The sequence below is a fragment of the Ambystoma mexicanum genome, chromosome 7p, assembly GCF_040938575.1.
Source record: "Ambystoma mexicanum isolate Mex_15411 chromosome 7p, UKY_AmexF1_1, whole genome shotgun sequence".
Classification (NCBI taxonomy): Eukaryota; Metazoa; Chordata; class Amphibia; order Caudata; family Ambystomatidae; genus Ambystoma; species Ambystoma mexicanum.
The window spans coordinates 779,045,763-779,067,679 of NC_090939.1; the positions used below are offsets into that span (position 1 = coordinate 779,045,763).

Sequence of the window (21,917 nt, forward strand, 5' to 3'; positions counted from 1 at the left end):
TGCTCTCCATCGGCCTCGAGGCAGGGTGCTGTAACCAGTTTCTTCACTGGATAAGGGGAGCAGGCCTCTTGACTTCAGAGGACTGCTGTCCGTCGTTTACTGCACGAACGGTAAGTTTCGAGTAATTCTAATGTCTTTAAAGTCTTTAGTAATGATGTCTCTTGTTTTGCAGGGTTCCGGCGATGGCGGATGGCGGGCTGAAGTGAGTTGACGATGGAGCCCGTGTGATGAATAGAAGCGCCTGGAAGCACGTAAGTAAGCGCTTGTTGCCTGCTTCACGATGCGCGTTAACTGTCTTTTTATGTTGCAGGTACAAGTTCGGGGCGGTTGCAGGGTGCCGGAATACCCACTGGGTTTAGATGTGGAAAGGAGTAATGGCACGTGAGTATTAAAGTTCCCCAATGTCTTTAAACGCACCTTGTTTTGTCTTTCAGATGCGGGATGCAGCGCCGAAGGCCTCCGGAGCGTGCGAAGAGTTGGTAAGCTTTTGTCTTTCAGATGCCGGAATGCAGTGTGAAGACCTCCGGAGCGCACGAAGAGTAGGTAAGCCTTTGTCTTTCAGATGCCGGAATGCAGCGCGAGGCGTTGGTGGCAGCCGATGGACCTGGTAAGTGAAGAGCTGTCACTGAAGACCGTAATGCTAACCTGTTCTTTCTTGTCTTTATAGGTGTTGCTGAAGACTGGATTCAGAATGGTAAGCCTTTTTCCTTAGGCCCAGGATCAGATGCAGAAGACACGATGAGCGTTCTGCTGCTGAGAATGGAGAATAACGCAAAGCAAGATTCATCCACCGGGTGTGGTTTAAATAGCCTCCTGTAGTGCTTAGGTGTCTCCTTCCACAGCCACGCCTAGGTAAGAAAAGAGTTCCTGCTTTCCAGAAGAGTTCCAGTGTTCTGAATCTAGGGAGTGGCTCCTGCCCCACCCAACAGGAAAAGTAGTTCCAAACAGAAGAGGATCAGAGACTCAACTGGCAGGCAAGTAAGCAGCATGGTCTGCTGCAGGTAAGTCCACCCAAGCATTATGAGCCCGGCGCTTCCAGCGCTGGGACTGGGCATATTTATGAGCCTGGTGCCACTTGCGCCAGGACTGGGTCCAAAAGGTCCCAATTGGGACTGGTTGGCACTCGGAACCTGGGTTATGGATCTGCTTCCAAGGGAGTCGGGAAAGCCCCGACCTTTTGGAAGTAGAGATCATGACAGTATCCCCCCTCAAGGCCCCTCCCAAACCGGGCTTCTCCGGGGGTTTTGGCTTGTCAGGAAATGTTTGGTGAAATCTTTTGATTAGGCGAGGGGCGTGGACATATTCAGCAGGTTCCCAGGATCTCTCTTGGGGGCCGTAGCCTTTCCAGTCAATTAGGTAGAATAGTTTAGATTTGGAGATCTTGGAGTCCAGAATGCTTTTAACTTCAAACTCGAGTTCTCCATCAACTAGGATAGGTTTTGGAGATTTGGTTAGTCGGGTTTGAGGTTGCACGGGTTTTAATAGAGAGACGTGGAAGACCGGATGTATCTTCATGTGCGGGGGCAAGTCCAACTTGACCGCTACTGGGTTTACTATGGTAGTGATGGAATAGGGACCAAGGTATCTTGGGTTGAATGTGCGCGGCCCTTTTAGAGGTAGATAGTTGGTGGATAACCAGACTTGATCCCCTACTTGATATTGAGGGGCTTCCTTCCGATGTTGATCTGCTCCTTTCTTGTATTGTTCTTTAGCCCTTTGAAGGTGAGAAACAGCTTCCTTAAAGGCTTGGGTGATTGTAGAATGCAGGTAGTCTACTGCTGGTGTTTCAAGATCTTGGAGGGGATCCAACTCCGAGGTTCGAGGGTGACTGCCGTACAAAAGAAAAAACGGGGTCTTCCCAGTTCCCGAATGGACAGAGTTATAGGCATATTCGGCTATCCAAAGGATGTCTTTCCAAGTTTTTTCAGTTTGTTGCAGCATGCAGCGTAAATACTGTTCCAGAGTTTGATTGGTCCTCTCGGTTTGTCCGTCGGTCTGAGGGTGATGACTGGTCGATAGTCTCACATCAATTTGAGCCGACCGACAGCAACTTCGCCAAAAATGAGAAATAAATTGACTACCTCAATCCGAAAGTAGAACCGAAGGAAAACCGTGCAGTCGGACGATGTTTTCGAGAAATTCTCGGGCCAGAGTTGCTGCTGTTGGCAAGCCTTTGAGCGGAATGAAATGCGCCATCTTGGAGAATAAGTCCACGATTACTAGAATCGTATTGTATCCGGAGCATGGAGGTAGATCTGTGATGAAGTCCATAGAAAGCGTATGCCAAGGGCGAGGTGGGATGTCAATAGGGCGTAAGAGGCCTGCTGGTCTTTCCTTTTGACTCTTGTTTTGGGCGCATACTCCACAGGACATTATAAAGTCTCTGATATCTTTTTTCCAAGACGGCCACCAGAAGTAGCGCTTGATCTTTTCTGAGGTCTTGGCCATACCGGGATGTCCTTCCATTAAAGAATCGTGATAACAAGAGATTACTTTTTTCTGTAAATCTGTGCTGGGTAGGTATAATCGTTCTTGGAAATACAATAAGTTGTCCTTTACTGCAAAGTCCTTTCCCTGCAGATGCCAATTCTGTATGTCTGCTGGAGTTACAAGTTGCCTGGCTTTATCCTTAACTTCCTCTATGGATTCTGTGGCGATTACACCCAGAATTCTTTGTTCGGGAATGATTGGTGCAGGTTTAGGGTTGATCAAGTGTTCTTCCACTCCCATCCGAGAAAGGGCATCAGCTTTACCGTTTTTTGTACCAGGTCGGTAGGTAATTATGAAGTCAAACTCGGCAAAGAATAATGCCCAACGGAGTTGTCTAGAGGATTGGGCTTTTGCGGTTTTCAAATATTGCAGGTTTCGGTGATCCGTAATCACAGTAACGGTGTGTCGGGCCCCCAGCAGATAATGCCGCCAAGCCTTAAAGGCAGACTTGATAGCCAGAAGTTCCTTGTCAGTAATCGTGTAATTGATTTCAGGAGGCGAGAATTTGCGGGACCAAAATGCCACGGGATGCAACTGATTGGTTACCGGGTCCTTTTGTGATAGAACTGCCCCCATGGCAAGGCTTGAAGCATCAGTTTCCACGATGTAGGGGAGTTCGGGGCGAGGGTGTTTTAAGATTGGTGCAGAGATAAATTTAGTCTGCAGAGATAAATTTAGTCTTCAAATCCTGGAAAGCTTGTTCCGCCTCGGTAGACCATTCAAAACGTTTGTTTTTCTTTAACAAGGCAGTGATGGGCTGGACTATTCGAGAGAATTCGGGGATAAACCTGCGGTAAAAGTTAGCGAAGCCTAACATGCTTTGCACACCTTTTACGGAGGATGGTGATGGCCATTTGAGAACTGCATCGACCTTCTTTGAATCCATACGCACTCCGCCAGGTGATAATATGAATCCCAAGAATTCAACTTCAGTCACGTTGAAAACACATTTTTCCAACTTAGCGAAAAGTTTGTGTTGACGCAATCTTTCGAGGACCATTTTCACGTGTTTCCGATGTTCAGATTCCGATGAAGAATAAACGAGGATGTCGTCAATGTAAACAACAACACACACATCTATGAGCTCTCTGAGGACATTGTTCATAAAATATTGAAAGGCGGCCGGGGCATTACAAAGTCCGAAGGGCATGACCTGATATTCAAATAGCCCATACTTGGTGCGGAAGGCCGTCTTCCATTCATCGCCCTCCTTTACTCGTACCAAGTGGTAAGCTCCTCTAAGATCCAGCTTTGTATATATGCATGCTTTTCGGACTTGGTCCAGGAGTTCAGGCATCAAAGGTAACGGATATCTATTCTTAACGGTGATCTGGTTCAGGGAGCGATAATCTATACAAGTTCTAAGGTCTCCTTCCTTTTTTGGAACGAAGAACAAAGCTGAAGAAGCAGGGGACTTGGAAGGACGAATAAACCCATTTGCCAGGTATTGATCCAGGTATTGTCGAAGGTGAAGGTTCTCAGGCTCGGTGAGGGCATAAATTCTACTACAAGGAGGAGTAGATCCAGGTATCACGAAATGCGAGGTCACGGAACTGGTTTTCACGCTCGGCAAGAGGACCTCTATTCTTGTCGGGCGAGGTCGTTTCCCTGCTCAGAGTTTGTAACTTTGGTAACTGCAGCTCCTACTGCCTTCTTGGCAGGTTTCACCGGACAGTCTCGAAGAAAGTGCCCTGAGTTTCCGCAATAGAGGCATAATTGCAACTGTTTTCTCCTTTCCCGCTCCTTTTGTGTTAGAGGACCTTTCAGACCCCCTATTTGCATGGGTTCCCCGGAGTCTACTCCTTTGGAAGGAGTTGGCGGTTTGGAAAATACTCGAGCATCAAACTTGGAACGATCGGCCTTCCTGTTCTGCAGTCTGTGATCTATTTGAACGACCAAGTCTATATAGTCCGAGCAATCTTGTGGGGGATTCACTACTTGGGCTAACACATCTTTGAGCTCTCCGCGTAGACCTCTATAAAACAGCGTAATCCTTTTGTCCTCAGGCCAGTGAGTTTCCACTATCAATCTGTTGAAAGACGCAATATAAGCCAAAAGGTCTTGATTACCTGGTCGCAACGAAAGAAGCTCATTGTCCAAGGCCTGCCCCTGTGAATGTCTTGCGAACAGTTTTTCCATACTGAGCTGAAAAGCTTGAAAATCATGGAGGACCGGATCATCTTGATTTACTAGAGGGATCGACCAGTCTGCCGCATTGCCACTAAGGTACGAAAGCACGAAAGCTACTTTAGCTTGATCAGTTGGAAAGGCTGCTGGCCGGCATAAGAAATGCAACCGGCACTGATTGATAAATACTGCAAACCTCTTTGGGTCACCAGAAAATCGTTCGGGCGGAGCCAGAGGTACATTCCCAGGTAGGTTGATCTGCACTGGATTCATAGAGGATGTAGAAGGAAGATTTCCCCCAGATGCGGGTAACGGGGTCTGTCCGGCTGGTGACTGTAGCAATTGTCTAGCGAGATTATCTGTTCGCTCCTTGGAAATAATCAGTTCCCTTCTTAGAGCGTTCGTTTCCTGACGGGCTGCATGCACTTCTGCCCTTAGTTCCCCAAGTAACTGGGCTAGCTGGTCGGTATCCGAGGTTTCAATAGCGCCTGGACGGGAGTTTTGTGGTAGGCTTTGCGTTCTGTAACGCTCACCTGATTCCCGTAGAGGCGCCGGTCTTGACTGGGCGTATACCGTATCTTCAAAGGTGAAGTGTAACACACGGCTGGCTCTTTGGGCTGGACCTCTGTGCACTGTATAACTGGCTCGAAGGGTAAGATGTCTGCAGATAGAAATGTGGGATTAATGAACTGGGTTATTGAATGTCTCTCTCTTCTTCCCTTTCTCTTCTCCTGTAGAACCCCAAAGGTTAACGCTCTCACCTTAGGTAAGTGAACGCCGTGCTCTCCATCTGCCTCGAGGCAGGGTGCTGTAACCAGTTTCTTCACTGGATAAGGGGAGCAGGCCTCTTGACTTCAGAGGACTGCTGTCCGTGGTTTACTGCACGAACGGTAAGTTTCGAGTAATTCTAATGTCTTTAAAGTCTTTAGTAATGATGTCTCTTGTTTTGCAGGGTTCCGGCGATGGCGGATGGCGGGCTGAAGTGAGTTGACGATGGAGCCCGTGTGATGAATAGAAGCACCTGGAAGCACGTAAGTAAGCGCTTGTTGCCTGCTTCACGATGCGCGTTAACTGTCTTTTTATGTTGCAGGTACAAGTTCGGGGCTGCTGCAGGGTGCCGGAATACCCACTGGGTTTAGATGTGGAAAGGAGTAATGGCACGTGAGTATTAAAGTTCCCCAATGTCTTTAAACGCACCTTGTTTTGTCTTTCAGATGCGGGATGCAGCGCCGAAGGCCTCCGGAGCGTGCAAAGAGCTGGTAAGCTTTTGTCTTTCAGATGCCGGAATGCAGCGCGAGGCGTTGGTGGCAGCCGATGGACCTGGTAAGTGAAGAGCTGTCACTGAAGACCGTAATGCTAACCTGTTCTTTCTTGTCTTTATAGGTGTTGCTGAAGACTGGATTCAGAATGGTAAGCCTTTTCCCTTAGGCCCAGGATCAGATGCAGAAGACACGATGAGCGTTCTGCTGCTGAGAATGCAGAATAACGCAAAGCAAGATTCATCCACCGGGTGTGGTTTAAATAGCCTCCTGTAGTGCTTAGGTGTCTCCTTCCACAGCCACGCCTAGGTAAGAAAAGAGTTCCTGCTTTCCAGAAGAGTTCCAGTGTTCTGAATCTAGGGAGTGGCTCCTGCCCCACCCAACAGGAAAAGTAGTTCCAAACAGAAGAGGATCAGAGGCTCAACTGGCAGGCAAGTAAGCAGCATGGTCTGCTGCAGGTAAGTCCACCCAAGCATTATGAGCCCGGCGCTTCCAGCGCTGGGACTGGGCATATTTATGAGCCTGGTGCCACTGGCGCCAGGACTGGGTCCAAAAGGTCCCAATTGGGACTGGTTGGCACTCGGAACCTGGGTTATGGATCTGCTTCCAAGGGAGTCGGGAAAACCCCGACCTTTTGGAAGTAGAGATCATGACACTCTTCCCCTCTCTCTCTCTTCCTCTCCCCTCTCTCTCTTCTCTCTCCCCCCCTTTCTCTCTCTCTCTCTTCCCCTCTCTCTCTCTTCCTCTTCCCCTCTCTCTCTTTCTCTCCCCCCTTTCTCTTTCTCTCCCCCCCTTTCTCTTTCTCTTCCCCCTCTCTCTCTCTCTCTCCCTCTCTCTCTCTCTCTCTCTCTCTCTCTCTCTCTCTCTCTCTCTCTCTCTCTCTCTCTCTCTCTCTCTCTCTCTCTCTCTCTCTCTCTCTCTCTCTCTCTCTCTCTCTCTCTCTCTCTCTCTCTCTCTCTCTCTCTCTCTCTCTCTCTCTCTCTCTCTCTCTCTCTCTCTCTCTCCCCCCCTTACTCTCTCTCTTCTCTCCCCACATCATGTGGCCAGGGTATGGTATTGTTTACTTAGAAAGCGCCTATACACAGGCAAATGTTGCAAAGCGCTCAAGGAGGGTGAGAACTGGGGAAAAAAGTGTTGCTCAGAGCCCTTGAAATTCTGAGATGATAATAGTCTGCACAGGCAGAGTAAGTGCATAAAATACATTTAGCAGTTTGAGATACAGCAAATAGGCTTGACGACGACTCTGCAGTTTTACCAGTGCAAATTAAGGGGTGAAGACAAGGGAGAACAGACGGACTATCTTCAGGCACAGTGCGTACAAATCATGCAAGTGCACAGTCTGCCACAGGAAGGGGGATGTCCAAGTGCACCTGGTCGGTGGAGACTGGGGTAAGTGCAGAGAGCCACTCTACTGGGTTAATTCTCAAGTGCATTAAGTATGGGTGGGGTGTAGGGCACTGAGGCAAGTGCGAAAGAGGACTGGTGGGTGTGCCAGGGACCTGTTAGACTCTCAGGTACACCTCACGGCCAGTCGGCAAGCTGTAAGGAAGAGGAGGGAGAGAGGAAAAAGAGCAGAGAGCTAGGTTAGCAGGTTAGAGTGAGAGAAAAGGAAGTGGAGACGAGAACGGTCTTGCAGAGTTTCCTGAACTTAAGATCAGGCTCAAAACGGAGGGCGGCAGGGAGGCTATTCTAGAGGGAGGCACCTGCCGAGGATGAGGATCTCTTCCCCCCCCCCCCGAATCTCTGCTAGGAGTACCAGCTCACTTGCAGAAGGTTGGAGATAGATGAGCGGAGGACTTGAGGGACAGTATTTAGGTAGGCAGCATTGCAGGTAGGTAGGCACCAGGGCCCAGAAAGCCTTGTGAATAATGCAGAGGGTCTTGAACTTGATCCTTGCAGCCACGGGGAGCCAGTGAAGGGATTTCAGCGCTGGAGAGATGCAGTCCCTGGGCTTGAGGCCAAGGATAAGTCTTGCGGTTTTGTTCCGGATGAGTTGCAGAGGGCGCAGGGCAGAAGAAGGGAGGTTGAGGAAGAGGCTGTTGCAATAGTCCGGCCTAGAGAGAACCAGGGCTCTGGAGACAGTGATCGGCTGGGGTAAAGTGAGAAAAGGTAGAGCACCTCGTAGGAGGTGTAGCTGATAGTTGGACGTTTTAGAGTTGTCCGAAATGTGAGAGGAGAAGGAGAGAGTGGAGTCAAAAATGACTCAAGGTTTCTTGCCTTGCAGGTGGGTGCGGGCGCAGGGCCAGGGGAGGACGGCCAGGTTCAAAGTGGAAAAGCGGGTGCAGTGGTCCCAATGCGAACAATCTCCCTCTTACTGGCATTGAGGCAGAGGTTGTTTGTGGTGCACCGGGACATGGTGGACAGACAGTCAGATATGAGTGAGGAGGCGGCGGAGGCAGCTGAGGGTAACCTGAAAGAAAGTTGTCATCCGCGTAACACTGGAAGTTAGAGGTTCAAGTGGCAATTACAAGTGCCATGGCAACCATATAGACGTGGAAGAACCGGGGGCATAGGTTAGATCCTTGCGAGAGCTACAGTCGAGCAAAAGAGAGTTCCACCTCGTGTGGGCGGTCGGAGGGAAAGGATGTTAACCACGCCAGAGCCTGACCTGTGATTCCCAGGGAGTCACAGAGACGTGCAATCAGGATATTGTGGTTAACCGTGCCAAAGGCAGAGGAGCGGTCAAGGAGAATGAGGACAGAGGGAGTGTTAGTGGCAAGATTTGAGAGCAGGTCTTCAAGGATGTTCAGAAGAGCATTTTCCATGCCTCTGGATGCTCGAAGGCCAGACTGATGGTCATGAAAGCAACTAATAGATTCAGTGTGGAGGGTCAGCTGAGAGATAGCCAACTTCTCCAGGAGTTTGCCCAGAAAAGGAGTGATGGCGATACGGCGGTAGTTTGCCAGAGTGGAGGGGTCGGCAGAGGTTTTTTTTAGCAGAGGGTAGACAAGGGAGTTCTTAAGGGCAGTTGGGAAAACTCCAGTGGAAAATGAGAGATTGCAAAGATCAGCCAGGGCTCGGATGAAAGTCAGTATTGTCTTTAATGTTTTTAGAGGGGCAGGGGTCCACCTGTTTGGATGAAGCCTTCATAGATCAGACTTGTCTGGTGACCTCATCAGGTGTGACTGGTGAGAGAGAGGAGAGGGTGCCAACAGTATGCTGTGGTGTGAAAGAGAGGGTGGAAAGGATGTCTTGGGTTTTTGTGTGATGAAGTGTGCAGCCAGGGCCGAGCAAAGTTCCTAAGTGAGTGTGACAGACGAGGCTGCTGCAGGATTGGCCATTTCCTTGCAGACTCTGAAAAGTATGTGTCCCCTCTCTCCCTCAGCCCTCGATGGTGTCTCACTCCATTCTCCCGGCCTTGGTCGTTCACTCTGTTCAACCCGGCCTGGGCTCTTTCCTCAGTTATTGCCACCTTGGGGTATTTTGGTCTGGTACAGCTTGGGCTCTTCTCTTTCCTACCCCACCTTGGGGTTTTACATGTTTCACCTTGCCTTTGGATCTTTTCTCCATCGCCTCACTTTGGTGCGCGTCACACAGCCCTCTGGAAGCTGGGTGGCCTGAGCTTTATACAGCTTCTCCTGACCGTGCGCTTCTAGTTCCTACTTTGACATGGCAGTATGCTTCCCGAGGACCTGGCCGCGGTCTGCCACACCTCACGGATGCTGGCTACGTCCTTACACCCCTCGCATGAGGCGGGTCCTCTCGCACTACAGCTCTGTGGCTGTCCCTTTCTTCCTGTGTCTGTGCTGATTGGCTCTATTGTTCCCTCTGTTACGGAGTGGGACTTTCCCAGCCCTCTTTCTGAGTGAATACTTTGTACACAGACAGAAGCCACATCAGCCACTCTTACAAGATGTTTCAGGTTTTCATATATGGTAACACCCATGTAGTCAATAAAGACATTGTGGTCTTGGGAATAGGGAGGATAACTTGTATCCCTCTCTTGGGATGTCCTGTTCTCTGAGGGTGGCGGGGGTGATCACACTTGTTCTATCCCCTGGGGAGTGTTAAGATTAGGGAGCTCAATTCCTCTGTCTCAATGTGGTGGCTCCCCATTGGGGAGAGGGGACTTATTACCTGGATCGCCACCACCCTCTTTGCTCCGCTACCAACCACACTATAGAGCTTTCTGGTGCGGGCTCTTATACTTAAGAGGTAAAGCTGTGTGATAAGGCACACTCTTATGGAAAAGGATTAGGTGCCTTTGTGTCTCCTATGCCCTTTATTTTTGATCCACATTTTTATTTAGTTAAATTGTAAATCTAGTGCGTGCCACCTCATACTGTTAAACAGTTGTAGTTGTTGCATGTTTGTACACCTCCTGTAAATAAATTCAAGAAATAAAGGCATACTATCCAACAAAATCAGGCTGGTTGGGTTACATTTGAAAAGGTACATGTAAAGTTTGGAGTTTACTCCTGATTCCAAATTAGTTTTTAAAACTCTGTGGAATAAGCATTGCTTAGAGACCCTTTTAAAATCATCCAACACAGTAGTAGATCTATGCTTTGTGATCCGCAATCCTGTTGCAACTGGTCACACTGCATCATCGTAGCAGAACAGGGGACATCAAGGGGTTGGAAGAGAATTGTATTACTCCCTGGGCATGTTGACCTAAGGAGTAAAATTGGGTTGGTTTGCTGCTGGTATAACTTGGGAGGAAATGCCATTCATCTGAAGCCCTAATAACATGTATTCATCTGTCGTTCCTGAATGATTGCTTTCATTTTAGCTGGTTTACCACATCTTGCTTCGTCCGCCCTGCACTCTTTTTATTTTGAGCAACAAATATCATTTTGTTACTGTCCACCTTGGCTATATTTTATTGTTTTTATCAACTTTATTGATCGGAGGCAGACAATCTTATGACAATATAACAGTTTGAATGGACTAGGGATAAAAATGTTCATGCCCACTACATTCTTCACCAGTCCAGTCCAAAGGTTCTCTCTTGCCTCTGAGGATTTGTAACTTTCACCCCACCCAACCCGCTTTCACTCCCCCCCCCCCTTTTATTCCCACCTTAAAGTCCAGAGTTCTTCCTTCTTGAGTCTTTCTTGGAGGGCTGTGCAAGGATTGACCCCTATTTGGGGCTCAGATGACATGTGTGTTTTTGAGTAAACGTGGTTTAAAGTGAAGGGCCTCGCTGTCTCTGACCCGTTCATGGAAGGGGGTCCAGATTGTGAGGAACTTTAGAATTTTCCTGTGCTGAGGGCGGATATCTTTTCCATCGCTATGACTCCCCAAATTTTGACCCACCACCAGGCTATGATCGGTCCTGATTCACATTTCCGATTCTGTGCAAGGGTCATTCTCGCCGCAGATAGTAGATGGGTGATTAAGGCTGCTCTCGGCCCTGACATTGCATATATTCCCTCTACGGGTGTTGCCAGCAGAATTGTTTTCGGGGACATCCGGAGCTCCACCCCCACAATGTCTTCTATGTGACCCAGTATCTCCTTCCAGTAGGCCACGGCTTTGGGACATGACCACCACATATATGTTATAGGTCTCCCCTCCCCCCACAATTCCTCCAGCAGCTGGGAGGATAACTTATTGATTTTGTGAAGACGGTCGGGGGTCATGTACCATCTGAAACATAACTTGTATGCCGACTCTTTAATCGTGGTGCATCTGGATGTGCTGTGCTCTGGCCCAGATTTGCTTCCACTCCTCTTCAGTTATTGCCTCTCCCATGTCTCTTTCCCAGTTTGCTTTGTATGGGAGATTATCCGTTGATTGTGCCTTGGATAGCAATCTGTATAGCCTAGTCACACCCTTCGGTATCGGACCTTCCCACATCGTCATCTTGAGGCCAGAGGGCTGTCTCATGCCCGCTTTCTTCACCACTGGGTGAGTTATCCAGTGTCGGATCTGCATATATTTATAGCACTCCCTTTCCCCTATTCCAGATTTCTGTTGACAGTCTGTGAAGAGCAGGAGGGACGCCCTCTCTGTACATGTCCTTTAGGGATATTGTTTTCCGCACCTGTACATCCATCCCAGAATTTCGGTTGGAGGCCTGGTGAGAACTCCGGGTTATGCATTAGCGAGGTGCAGGGTCCTAGTCCACGAGGAATTTGTTTCCAGCTCAGTGCCTTGTCCCAGCTTTGTAGGGATATCCTGGTAGTTGTCAAGAGGGTTCCTCCCTTCTCCCAGCTCTCCGCTTTCAGCCCGAGCAGTATTCTTAAGGGAAATTATGTGGCCGCCTGTTCAATCCGACACCACCCTTTGATGTTTTCTTGAGTCGCCCATCTCAACATTGGTGCTAGCTGCGCTGCCATTATGTATCTGTTCACTTACGGAACTCCCAGGCCTCCGATGAGTGGGGGTGCGCACCAGTATGCTTTTTTGAATCCTAGGCTTCTTGCCATGCAATATAAATTTGGATATCACTTTTTGAAGTTCTTTGGTCCTGGCAGGTGGGATGATCCCCGGGATCAAGCTCGCTACATGAAGAAGGCGGGGGAGGATAGTCGTCTTTACCGCTGCGATGCAGGCAAACCATGACAGTTCCTGGATCTCCCATCTGTGCATATCATCCTGTAGTTGTTTCCAAAGGGTAACAATGTTTGTCTTGTACAGCTTAGATAAATCCTTTGTTAAACGCACCCATAGGTATTCTAAAGAGTCTCCCTCCCAGATCACAGGGAATGCCCTTTTCAGTTTCTCAATCACTTCTCCCCTTTCCGTGATGTTCATTGCCCTAGATTTTGAACCCCGAAACCTTTTCAAATTCTTGCAGCTTTGACATAGCTCTGGGCATCGTTTCGCCCGGGTCTCCCATGAAGAGCATGTCATCCGCATACAGTGCAATTTTATGGGTCTCTTGGCCACACCTCACCCCCCAATCCCTGCATCTTGTCTGAACTGGATCGTGCATGGTTCCATTGCCGTTGCGAAGATCAAGGGGGGGAGGGGGCAGCCCTGCCTCGTTTCTCACCGTATATCGACATGATCGGTGCTTTGACCATTGATTACGAAGCTTGTTGACGGAATTTGGAAGTTGGCGAGCACCATCGGTGTAAATTCCTGACCGCACCCAAAGCTCTCCAGGACTAATTTCAAATATCGCCAGTCCACGCTGTCGAAAGCCGGATGGGTGTCCAGGGTCGCCACAGCAAAGTTTTGTTGTGTGCATATTTCCATGTCTATAACGTCTATTACCCTCCACACGTTGTCTTGCGTGTGTCTTCCTAAAATGAATCCCGCCTGGTCGTAGTTTATGATGTTCGGTAGGACATTCATCAGTCTGGTCGCAAGGATTTTTGCATCCGTGTTCAGTAATGCTGTGGGGCGGTAGCTGGAACACTCGAAAGGGTCCTTTCCCGGTTTCGGGGCAATATAGTCATGGATCTCCCCATGTCGGGCATTACCGATCCGTATTATCTGATCACTTTGAAGAGGCGTGTCAGTGGGTCCAGCAGCTGCCTACAGAAGTTCTTATAGTAGCAGTTTCCGAGGCCATCCGGACCTGGGGCCTTATTTGCCGGTAGAGCTGAGATCGCCTCTCTGACTTCTTGTGCCGAGGTCGGGCCTCCAAGGATGAGCTTGTCCTGTTCTGTAATCTGAGGTAAGTGGGTAGATCGGATATATTAGCTTTGTCGCTCCGGATGAAGGTCCTCACAGCGTAGGAGATCCTCGTGGAATTGCTTCATTATGTCAATTTTCTTGGGCTCTGCCGTATGTGGGTTTCCTTGCTTGTCGTTTAATTGTGCTATATAGTTGCAGGTTTTTTGCTTTCTTAATTTTGCAGCTAGGAATCTGTTGGCCTTGCCCCCATGTATATAATAGGACTGTTTCCTGTTTAGCAGTGACTGGGCCACCCGTTCTGCAGTATGGTTCTGAAGTTGAGCTCTGATCTTCCTGAGCTCCTGTAGGGATTTCCTTGATTGTCGGGCTTTGTGCAGGGCTTTGGCTTCCTTTACCTCTTTTTCCAACTGACGTGTTATAAGACACCTTTCCTTATAATATGCGGCTGTCTGTGATATAAACTCTCCCCAGGCCACCGCCTTCTCTGCGTCCCAGACCAGCCCCCAGTCTGTTTCCCCATTATCATTCTCCTTGTAAAAGTTACTTATGGAGTTCTCCATGTGAGCCCTGAGTGCTGTGTCTTTCAGGAGTAGCTTGTTTAGTCTCCGGATAGGCTTTTGTTTACTCGAGACCCCCCTCCCCCGTGCCCTCAATCAATGTTAATCATCACCGGAGCATGGTCTGAGAGATATTCCACCCCTATCTGGGGGTCTAAGGTAGTTGAAACTAGGATCATATATATTCTAGAGTAGCCGAGGTGGACGGCTGAATAATGGATATACTCTCTGTTCTCCCCTTAAACCGCCATGTTTCTATGACTCCTAGTTCCCTGCACAGGCAACCCAGTGCTTGCCTATTTTTCTGGTCTGCGGATTTGGGAGGGAGTGTTTTGCCTATTAGTGGGTCCATGACACGGTTGAAGTCCCCCCTATGATAAGCCGGCCCTCGCAACAACTGCCAAAATTTTCCAAGATGCCTGTGATGAATATGCCCTGCTTTTCGTTGGGGGCATATAGGCGATAATTGTGTACATACTTCCCTTTATCGTGTCTTTCAGCCCTAGATATCTTCCCTCAGTGTCCCTGCGGAGCTGTAGTTTTTTTTAACTCTAGTTCCCAACCGATCAGAATGGCGACTCCCCTCCCCCCCCTCCTCACTAGATGCATATTATTGTTGAGGGAAGGCTTGATAAGCCATCCTCTTCTCATCTTTTGGGAGAAGGTGTGTCTCCGGTAGGATCCTTATCGTCACCTGCGTTGCCCTAAGCCTGTCCAGGATCGCTCAGCCTTTCGTTGGCGAGTTCAGTCCCTGTACGTTCAGGGAGACTACAGTCGACTCTGCCATTTCAATATGTATAGAGGTTGTTGGTTGACCCCGCTACATTGTGGTCTACCCTGCAGCCGCTCCCTTTCCTTTCCCCCTTCCCCCTTTCCTTCCCAAACTCTGGACCATTCCTCCGTATGTAGAGCCCCTAACCCCCCCCCATCGCTTCCCTCCCTTCTCCCCTCCCTTCCCCCTGTTCCCCACCCCTCCCCTACCCTTGTGAACTCTGTGATCAGAGTTCCTAGGAATCCCCCCCCCCCAGTAACAACCTGGGGCGTTGGATCATTGTCCAATACACAGGATCCGAGTGGCCTGATAGTTCCATGACTCTGATAGGATTCCAAGGTTGACTACACCTGTCTCCGTACAGGTGAGCCTTTGGGTTTATTTATTGCTCTTCGTTTGTTGCTAGCGCCTCTGTATGAGTTACGGTTGGAGGCTTGCTGTCACGCTTCTGTCTGTCTTGTTTGGTTTCGTTTACCTTCTATATGGGCCTGCCGGTTTAAGTTCTCTTCTGGATCTGCCTTTCCTTTCTGTGGAGCATTCCCATGGGTTCGACATTACAGACTTTGTATTCCGCGCTGATCCGGTTTCTCCACTGTTGTGGTCCACCTCCAGGTTTAACAAGGATAGGCCCTATTTGCACTTGGTGATACGTCTGTTTTCCTTCCCAGTTAAATGTTAGGGCAAAGGGGTAAGGCCAGCTGTAGGGTACTTGTTTCTCACGTAGAATCTTCATCACTGGCCGCATGAGTCTCTGCTTGTGAAGGGTTGTGAGTGCAAGATCTTAATATAGCTGAATGGGGCTGTCGTTAACAGTCAGGTCAGTGGAGGTTCTGGCCGCTCTCATAATGCATTCCTTCATCCCATAAGAGGTGAGAGCTACCAATACGATTCTGGGCCTTGGGACCCACGCAGTGTATTCTGTCAAACCAGATAGATTCAGGTGTGGTGTCATGTAGCATGTTACTAAAGGTTTGCGGCATCATTTTTGCGAAGGTCCGCAACTGGGACCGACTCCGGCAGGCCTTTAATTTTAATGTTGGACCTCCGCAACCTGTTTTCAAGGTCCTCTGCTTGCAGTTCAAGGTTGTTGGTGGCTGCCGCTACCTGGTCGAGTAGGATGTTATTCTGTTTTGCTTCTTCCGCAAGGTTGGAGAGGCCGTTCTCGACCGTGTCCACCTTGTCTCCTAGTTCGTTCACCTCTCTACGGACCTCTTGCAGTGAGGCCTGTAGTTCCTCCTTCAGCTGTCCTATTTGGGCCTGAAATGTGCTCATCAGCCTTGTCTCCATACCTTTCAAACATTTCAGTAGCTCTTGCTTGTCGGAGTCCATTGTGCCACGGGATGTAGCTAGAGTTGACTCCAGTAGGTTCTGCTGGGACAACGGCGGGAGCGGGTCTTGCGGTAGCTTATGGTTACAGCCCTTATCCAATTGATTCTCTTGTGTTTTGGGGGTCCCTTTTACTCTCAGGGGCGTGCTTTTGGTTCTGGCGCCGGCATCAGGCTTGTCTGCTCGCCGCAAATGTCCCCTCACCCAGCTACCCGGATGCACTCCAGAATTACACTTGTGATTGTGTGGTACAGGGTTTGCTGAGCGAGGCCTTATTGACAGAGTCACGGGATTCCTAAATTTACACCCACTTATGTATTGTCTCTGGGGGTTGTTCTGGTGGGGTGATCTGGGGCGGACCTGCACGCTCCCCCCTCCTGATAAATTACTAGTTGACTTGGGCTGTGCCTGAGTTAATGTTTAGAATATGGGGGGGGGCAAGCCTTCTCCTATGCGTATTGTGTGGGGATGCAGGAATTTCTAGGATGGCTTCCAGGTTCAATGTTGCGGCCAGAGGTTCGTGGGCAGATCTCTGGGTGGATCAGACCCGAATTTCGGGTGATTTAGCAGTCTGTTGCCCGTATCGCGGGCAGTTCGCTTGTATGTGTCTCCTGTTTCCCCAGGGAACTGTTGAGGACCAAATGCAATGAGGCCCAACTCCTTTGTAGCCCAGCTGGGGATGTGAAAGGCTGCTGCGGGGTTGACTAGGTATTCTTTCGGCAATGTAAGTGTTCTGAATGGAGGGCTGCCTACCTTTACAGCTAGCGGGCAGCCTATGTCTCCAGGTCTTACCAGGTCCCACGGAGCCACGCGGCCCGCAGCGTATCTTCGTGCTGCTCGGCCTGTGTCTGTCGCCCTGCCGCCTGTCTGGCACCTGCTGCGTAGTGCTGGGTTCTTCGGTGCCCTGTGTCCCGCAGCGCCCTGGGGGGGACTGCTCACACCACCTCCATAGCCCTGCTCAGTAGGGTCCTCTCCCTACGCAGGGGCTGCCACTGCACTCCATCACTCTGCTGGCCCAACTCCGGTTGAAGCCATGCTTGTGGGGAGGGGGAGCCAGCCCCTCTGAAGCCGGGGCCAAATGCCCTCTCACAACCCGGTCTCCCTCCTCACCGTCATACCTGGTGCTTCTGGTGCTACGCCCTGAGGTGGTTTATCGTCTGCTCCGGACTCCTTGAGTACGCTGTAGGGGCAAGCACCCTGGCAGTTCACCCGAAGCTCTCCTCTCGGTCTCAATCCGGGTCGCCTCCACAGTACGGGCGCACCAACTGCCGGATGCTCTCCAGGCCCTCCGCTCGCCGGGGCTCCCGATCAGCTCTCGCTAATGTTGATTCAGTGAGCCGTTCAGGCCTGGATGAGGGTATTCCGGTTTCACCACACTGCTGATTTCAACAGGACAGTATTTGCCAGACCGCTAGTAGCTCTTTTAGTTGCTTTTAGTCACCTTACGATTCCCGCGTGTGCGGAGCACTGGGGACGTGCGTCCACACTAGCAGGCGGCCATCTTGGAATCCCCACATATGCTATATTTTTAAATAGGTTAAACACAGGGCTTATTGGGGCAAATCCCCTTTTTCAAAGAGTCAAGGTCAGGATCTCCCTGCCCCTGCCAGTGTAGCAGTTTACTGAAGTAGTCCTTTCTTTAAACCATCTCCCTCTATTTGAGGAGTAAAGTGACTAATGTTTTGAATAACGAGGTAGAATTACAAATAAAGCTTGTTTACTGAGCACCTACATTCCTCACTTGAGCTTTGTGACTTATTTAGATTACAAAGCAGTTATGCTATGGATGTTCATGTTACTGGGAAACGTGTGGTCTTCTTAAGTTTGTCTTTTAGTTTTCTGTAAAGTACGGACTTTTTTTTGCTTAACCACTCTGATACGGTGCAGCATCAGTAATTGGTTGCTTCATAATTTCCTATTTCACATGTAAATATTCCTATCACACCATAACAAAAATCTGTGTCTTTTTGAAGTTATGTACGTCCCTAAAATCATGTGAAATGTCATTAAAAAAATGTCATACTTAAACCCTGAACCAATACCTATCTGGAGACAGCCGTAAAATTTGGAATATGAAATCATCAGAGCTTCAGATTAAAGAGACCTTTAGTAGTAAACTAATAATTTTTTTTAACACAAATCTCTGAATCGCACCCACACATTTATCACATTTTGGCACTACACCTTATTTGAAAGGACAGTATGCCCTTGCTTTTTTAACTTTTCTTTTGCAAACATAGTAGTCATGTTTTATTTGTTAATGTGGCTCGGTTGCCAAAGTTGGTTACGTTCATGCAAACGTAAAGCAAACCTATATTCAATACAATGAGTACATTTAAAATAACTTGGTTAAAAAAACTCCAATTGTGACAGACCCTAGTATTTGAACAGTAGTTTTAAAGCAAAAATGTTGAAAGATCTAGTGTTATTGTGGCGTGTAATTTATTGAAACTGCTCAGGTATGTGGCAAATGCATAGAAATGACTAAAGTATTTGTAAGATCAGTGTCTGGTAATGGTCTGTTGAGCTTAGATTTACATTCTGTGATTTGTTAGTTTTTTAGCAAGAACATATATCGGTACATAAGGCCTGTGTAGCATCAACAAAACACTGAAAGGTAATTCATAGCAATTTATAGAAGCAGTACATAATTAGTGTTTTGTGTGCCTATGTATACTTTTTCTTTTTTTTGCTTCATTTAGTTTGACACTGTAATTGCAGAAGCAGCCATCTTGATGTCCGCGAGCTGATTTCTCTCTACCCCTTCCTGTTGCCCACGTCTTCTACGTTTGCTCGCTGTCACCCGCCTCTACACGAGTATGCCGACTTGAACCAGCTGACGCAAGGGGACCAGGAGAAGATTGTCAAGTGTAAACTGTTTCTAATGAGTTATTTGAATGAGATCCGCAGCACAGAAGTGACGAATGGCTACAAGGAAGATGTAGACACTGCATTGTTAAAGCTATATGCAGAAGCAAACCACGATAGCCTGCTGGATCTCCTGGTCTCTGAGAACTCCTGTATCTTAACAGATTGTGCAACCTGGCTTGAGAAGCACAGAAAGTGAGTGAAGTACAGTATTCTCCTTTTGACTATTGCACATTAGTTCAGCTTTGCTATGCTATGTTGGTAATTCACTGGCTTTTCTAAGTTCATTGACAAATACAGTACTTTTCCCTCAAGGGATGGTGTTAACATCTAGTGTGACCATCGGTAGCATTGCAACCTTTCTGTGATGGGGCCTCTGTGCCCATTGGTCCTAAAGTTCATCTGCTTCTGTACCCCCAGTATTCTTTATGGGTATGTATGACCAAACTTTTATAATTGTCACGTAAACAGTTCCATTAGTCCCTAATGATGGTAGGGAGCACTAGGAAAGGGATGGGCAACAAGCTGTGTTGGACGCCCCCATGTTATTTGGGATAATTACTTTCTATTATCATTTGTAAGAGCACCACCATTTCATTTACCTCACCTTAAAGACCCAGGGGAATGCTAATCATAAATTGGCACTTTGTATTTGTTCTTTATTCAGTTTTGCACCCCACCTTTCTTGTTATCCGTTTAAGGTTGAAATCCCCAGGTTCTACCTTGGGGGTCTAAGAAACCTAAGGGTACTTCCCCGGGTAGAGCCCAGGAATCCCTTATTCAGATGGCCAGGACACAGCCATCGCTGTTGGATCCAGTTCCTCGGGGTGGACCATGGGGGAAGGATCACCTAGGTAGGGGAGACTGGGGTTATGCTCGGGGAAATACCCCAGGTGAGGTGCAGTCCCATCACAAGCAGGATGGTGAGGGGAACGAAGTACTTGAAGTGTTTGTTATTCCCACTCATCATCCCTTCCACCCCTTGAATCTCCCTTACCCAAAGGTAAATCCATAGGTGTCTAGATATCTAGCAAATTCCCTAGAAGTTCAAACCCTGTTTCACTCAAAAATGACAATTCCCAGAATCCTTTTTTTCTGTTTCCAATCCAAACACTCCCAGGCATTCTTCTTCACGTCCTTCTGGTTATGATTTGTCGCACCCCCAGTCTATTTGGACCAACTACCATTCCCGCAGTCCCCTTTGTTTACTTTCCTTCCCTAACTCTGGTCATTTTCATTCATTTCACAAACCCTACCAATCTCACCTTTCTGAGTTTACCAAACCCCCTAGGACCAAGAATATCATTCCTCATGTCACTCCCCCCGTTTCCTACCTGAACCCTTTCTCCCGATACGAAAGACAATAGACTAACACTTTTATGAACTGTGATAAACCGACTACTGTTGAAATTGTTTACCTGACATGTCCTAACCAAGGGCCAGGCAATTAACCTGAATCACACACACCTGACGGACCTTTACTTTCCCCACAGGGATAAAATGTGGAGCAAGAGAGCACAAGAGGAGCAAGGTAGACCGCACGACGAGACAGCTATCCAGACCCGTCAATTTAAGAGGAGGAGAAAGGCAGCAAATATCGAGAGGCTGACTAAGAACGCCCTTGCTCTTTTCAACAAAACCCAGCAAACCCTCCCCTGAAAGAAAAATAAGAACGAGGACAATAGCCAAAGTGTGCTGCAGCAGATGTAAACGGTCCACAGAGTGAGGGAGGCTCCTGCTTCCATGGTCCCAGCCTTGACTTCAGTGAAGAGGAAAGCCAAGCGGTTCATTACAACCAGTGAGTCGAGGGGAGAACCAATAAGAACCACACTGTGGTGAATGAAAGTCACAAGCGGCAAAGTGAGAAAGTTCAAAGAACTGTAAGATAGCAAAAGCGGGATACCAGCTGCAGAAGGGGACCAGCACTTATGTGGGTGCTGCTACAAGAAACTCTGATTGATCTCCATCTGAGTGTAACTGCATAAACCAGAAGGCCGTAGGAGAGCTGCCAAGATAGGTCAAAATGGTCATACAGGAGGTCAAGCAAAATCCCTGTACAGTCGAAAGCCTTCGACCTACAAACTTTCAAGAAAACCAGGGAAGTGAATCCCACAAACATTGAACGTGAATGTAAAGGTGAAGGGGGCAGGGGGCAAAGTCTAAAGAAACAGTGGTTTGACAAAGGTGAACCCGGCCGAGGGATGTCCACTGGGACTGTTTAAAAAGACATTAAGAGGAGGGAGGCTGAAAGTAAAGAGGGGTCAGCGCCCGGAAGAGGGGTGTGATGCTGGAAATGCATTGGAGGGACAGGGCCTCCCTGTCCTTGTCCTGTAGTCCTTTTTCATTTGTGTTCTGTATTGTTTTCTGCCCAGGAGTCCATGTGGGACTCCTGGCAGTACAGCTCTTCCCATTTTTGGTTTGGTGTACAGACCCCTGGGGTACACTTATGGCACACATGGGTGGGGGTACAACCGTGTGCCCCTAGTGTATGTTTTTGAGCACCTGTGTGTGGCCCACAGAGCAGGGTATGGGCTGGTGGCAGCTCCATGCTGAATTTGACAGGTGCTCTGAGTATCCTCCATTTTGGGATACCCAGGCCCTGCCATTGGAGTCAGTTGATTCCTGATAGAAAACAAGATGGCCCCTGTGGCCTCTTGCTTTCTATTGCTTGTTACCTTGTTTTCCCAAAGACTTGGGAAGTCCTTACTCTGTCCCTTCCCCCTGAATGGCTGTTGGGTGGAAGTTCCTGTACAGCTGTGCAGATCCTGTTGTTCCTGAGCCTCAGTCATGGGGACAAGAGGGAAGAGGTCTGGGGACTCCTGCTCTGCAATGGGAAGGTCAGCCGCAGCAATGGGCAAACTTAAATTCAGCGGTTCTTCTGTGTTTCAGCTCCTTGCGTCTGACTGCAAATAGCAACACCACGTTTCTCGGTTAGACTCTGGACTTTCCTCGCATCTGGGGTCCAGCACTCTGTTCAGGTGGCTT

The 21,917-nt window shown here is 48.6% G+C and overlaps 1 protein-coding gene across 3 annotated transcripts in view; it reads left to right on the forward strand.

Moving 5' to 3' along the window:
• The window catches only part of TGFBRAP1 (transforming growth factor beta receptor associated protein 1), a 1,165,459-nt gene that overhangs the window by 436,149 nt on the left and 707,393 nt on the right, over positions 1 to 21,917 (forward strand). For all 3 annotated transcript variants that reach the window (XM_069636918.1, XM_069636917.1, XM_069636919.1), the window contains one exon: positions 18,786 to 19,127. In XM_069636918.1, coding sequence (XP_069493019.1) covers positions 18,786 to 19,127 — 342 coding nt within the window. The remainder of the gene's footprint in view (positions 1 to 18,785; positions 19,128 to 21,917) is intronic.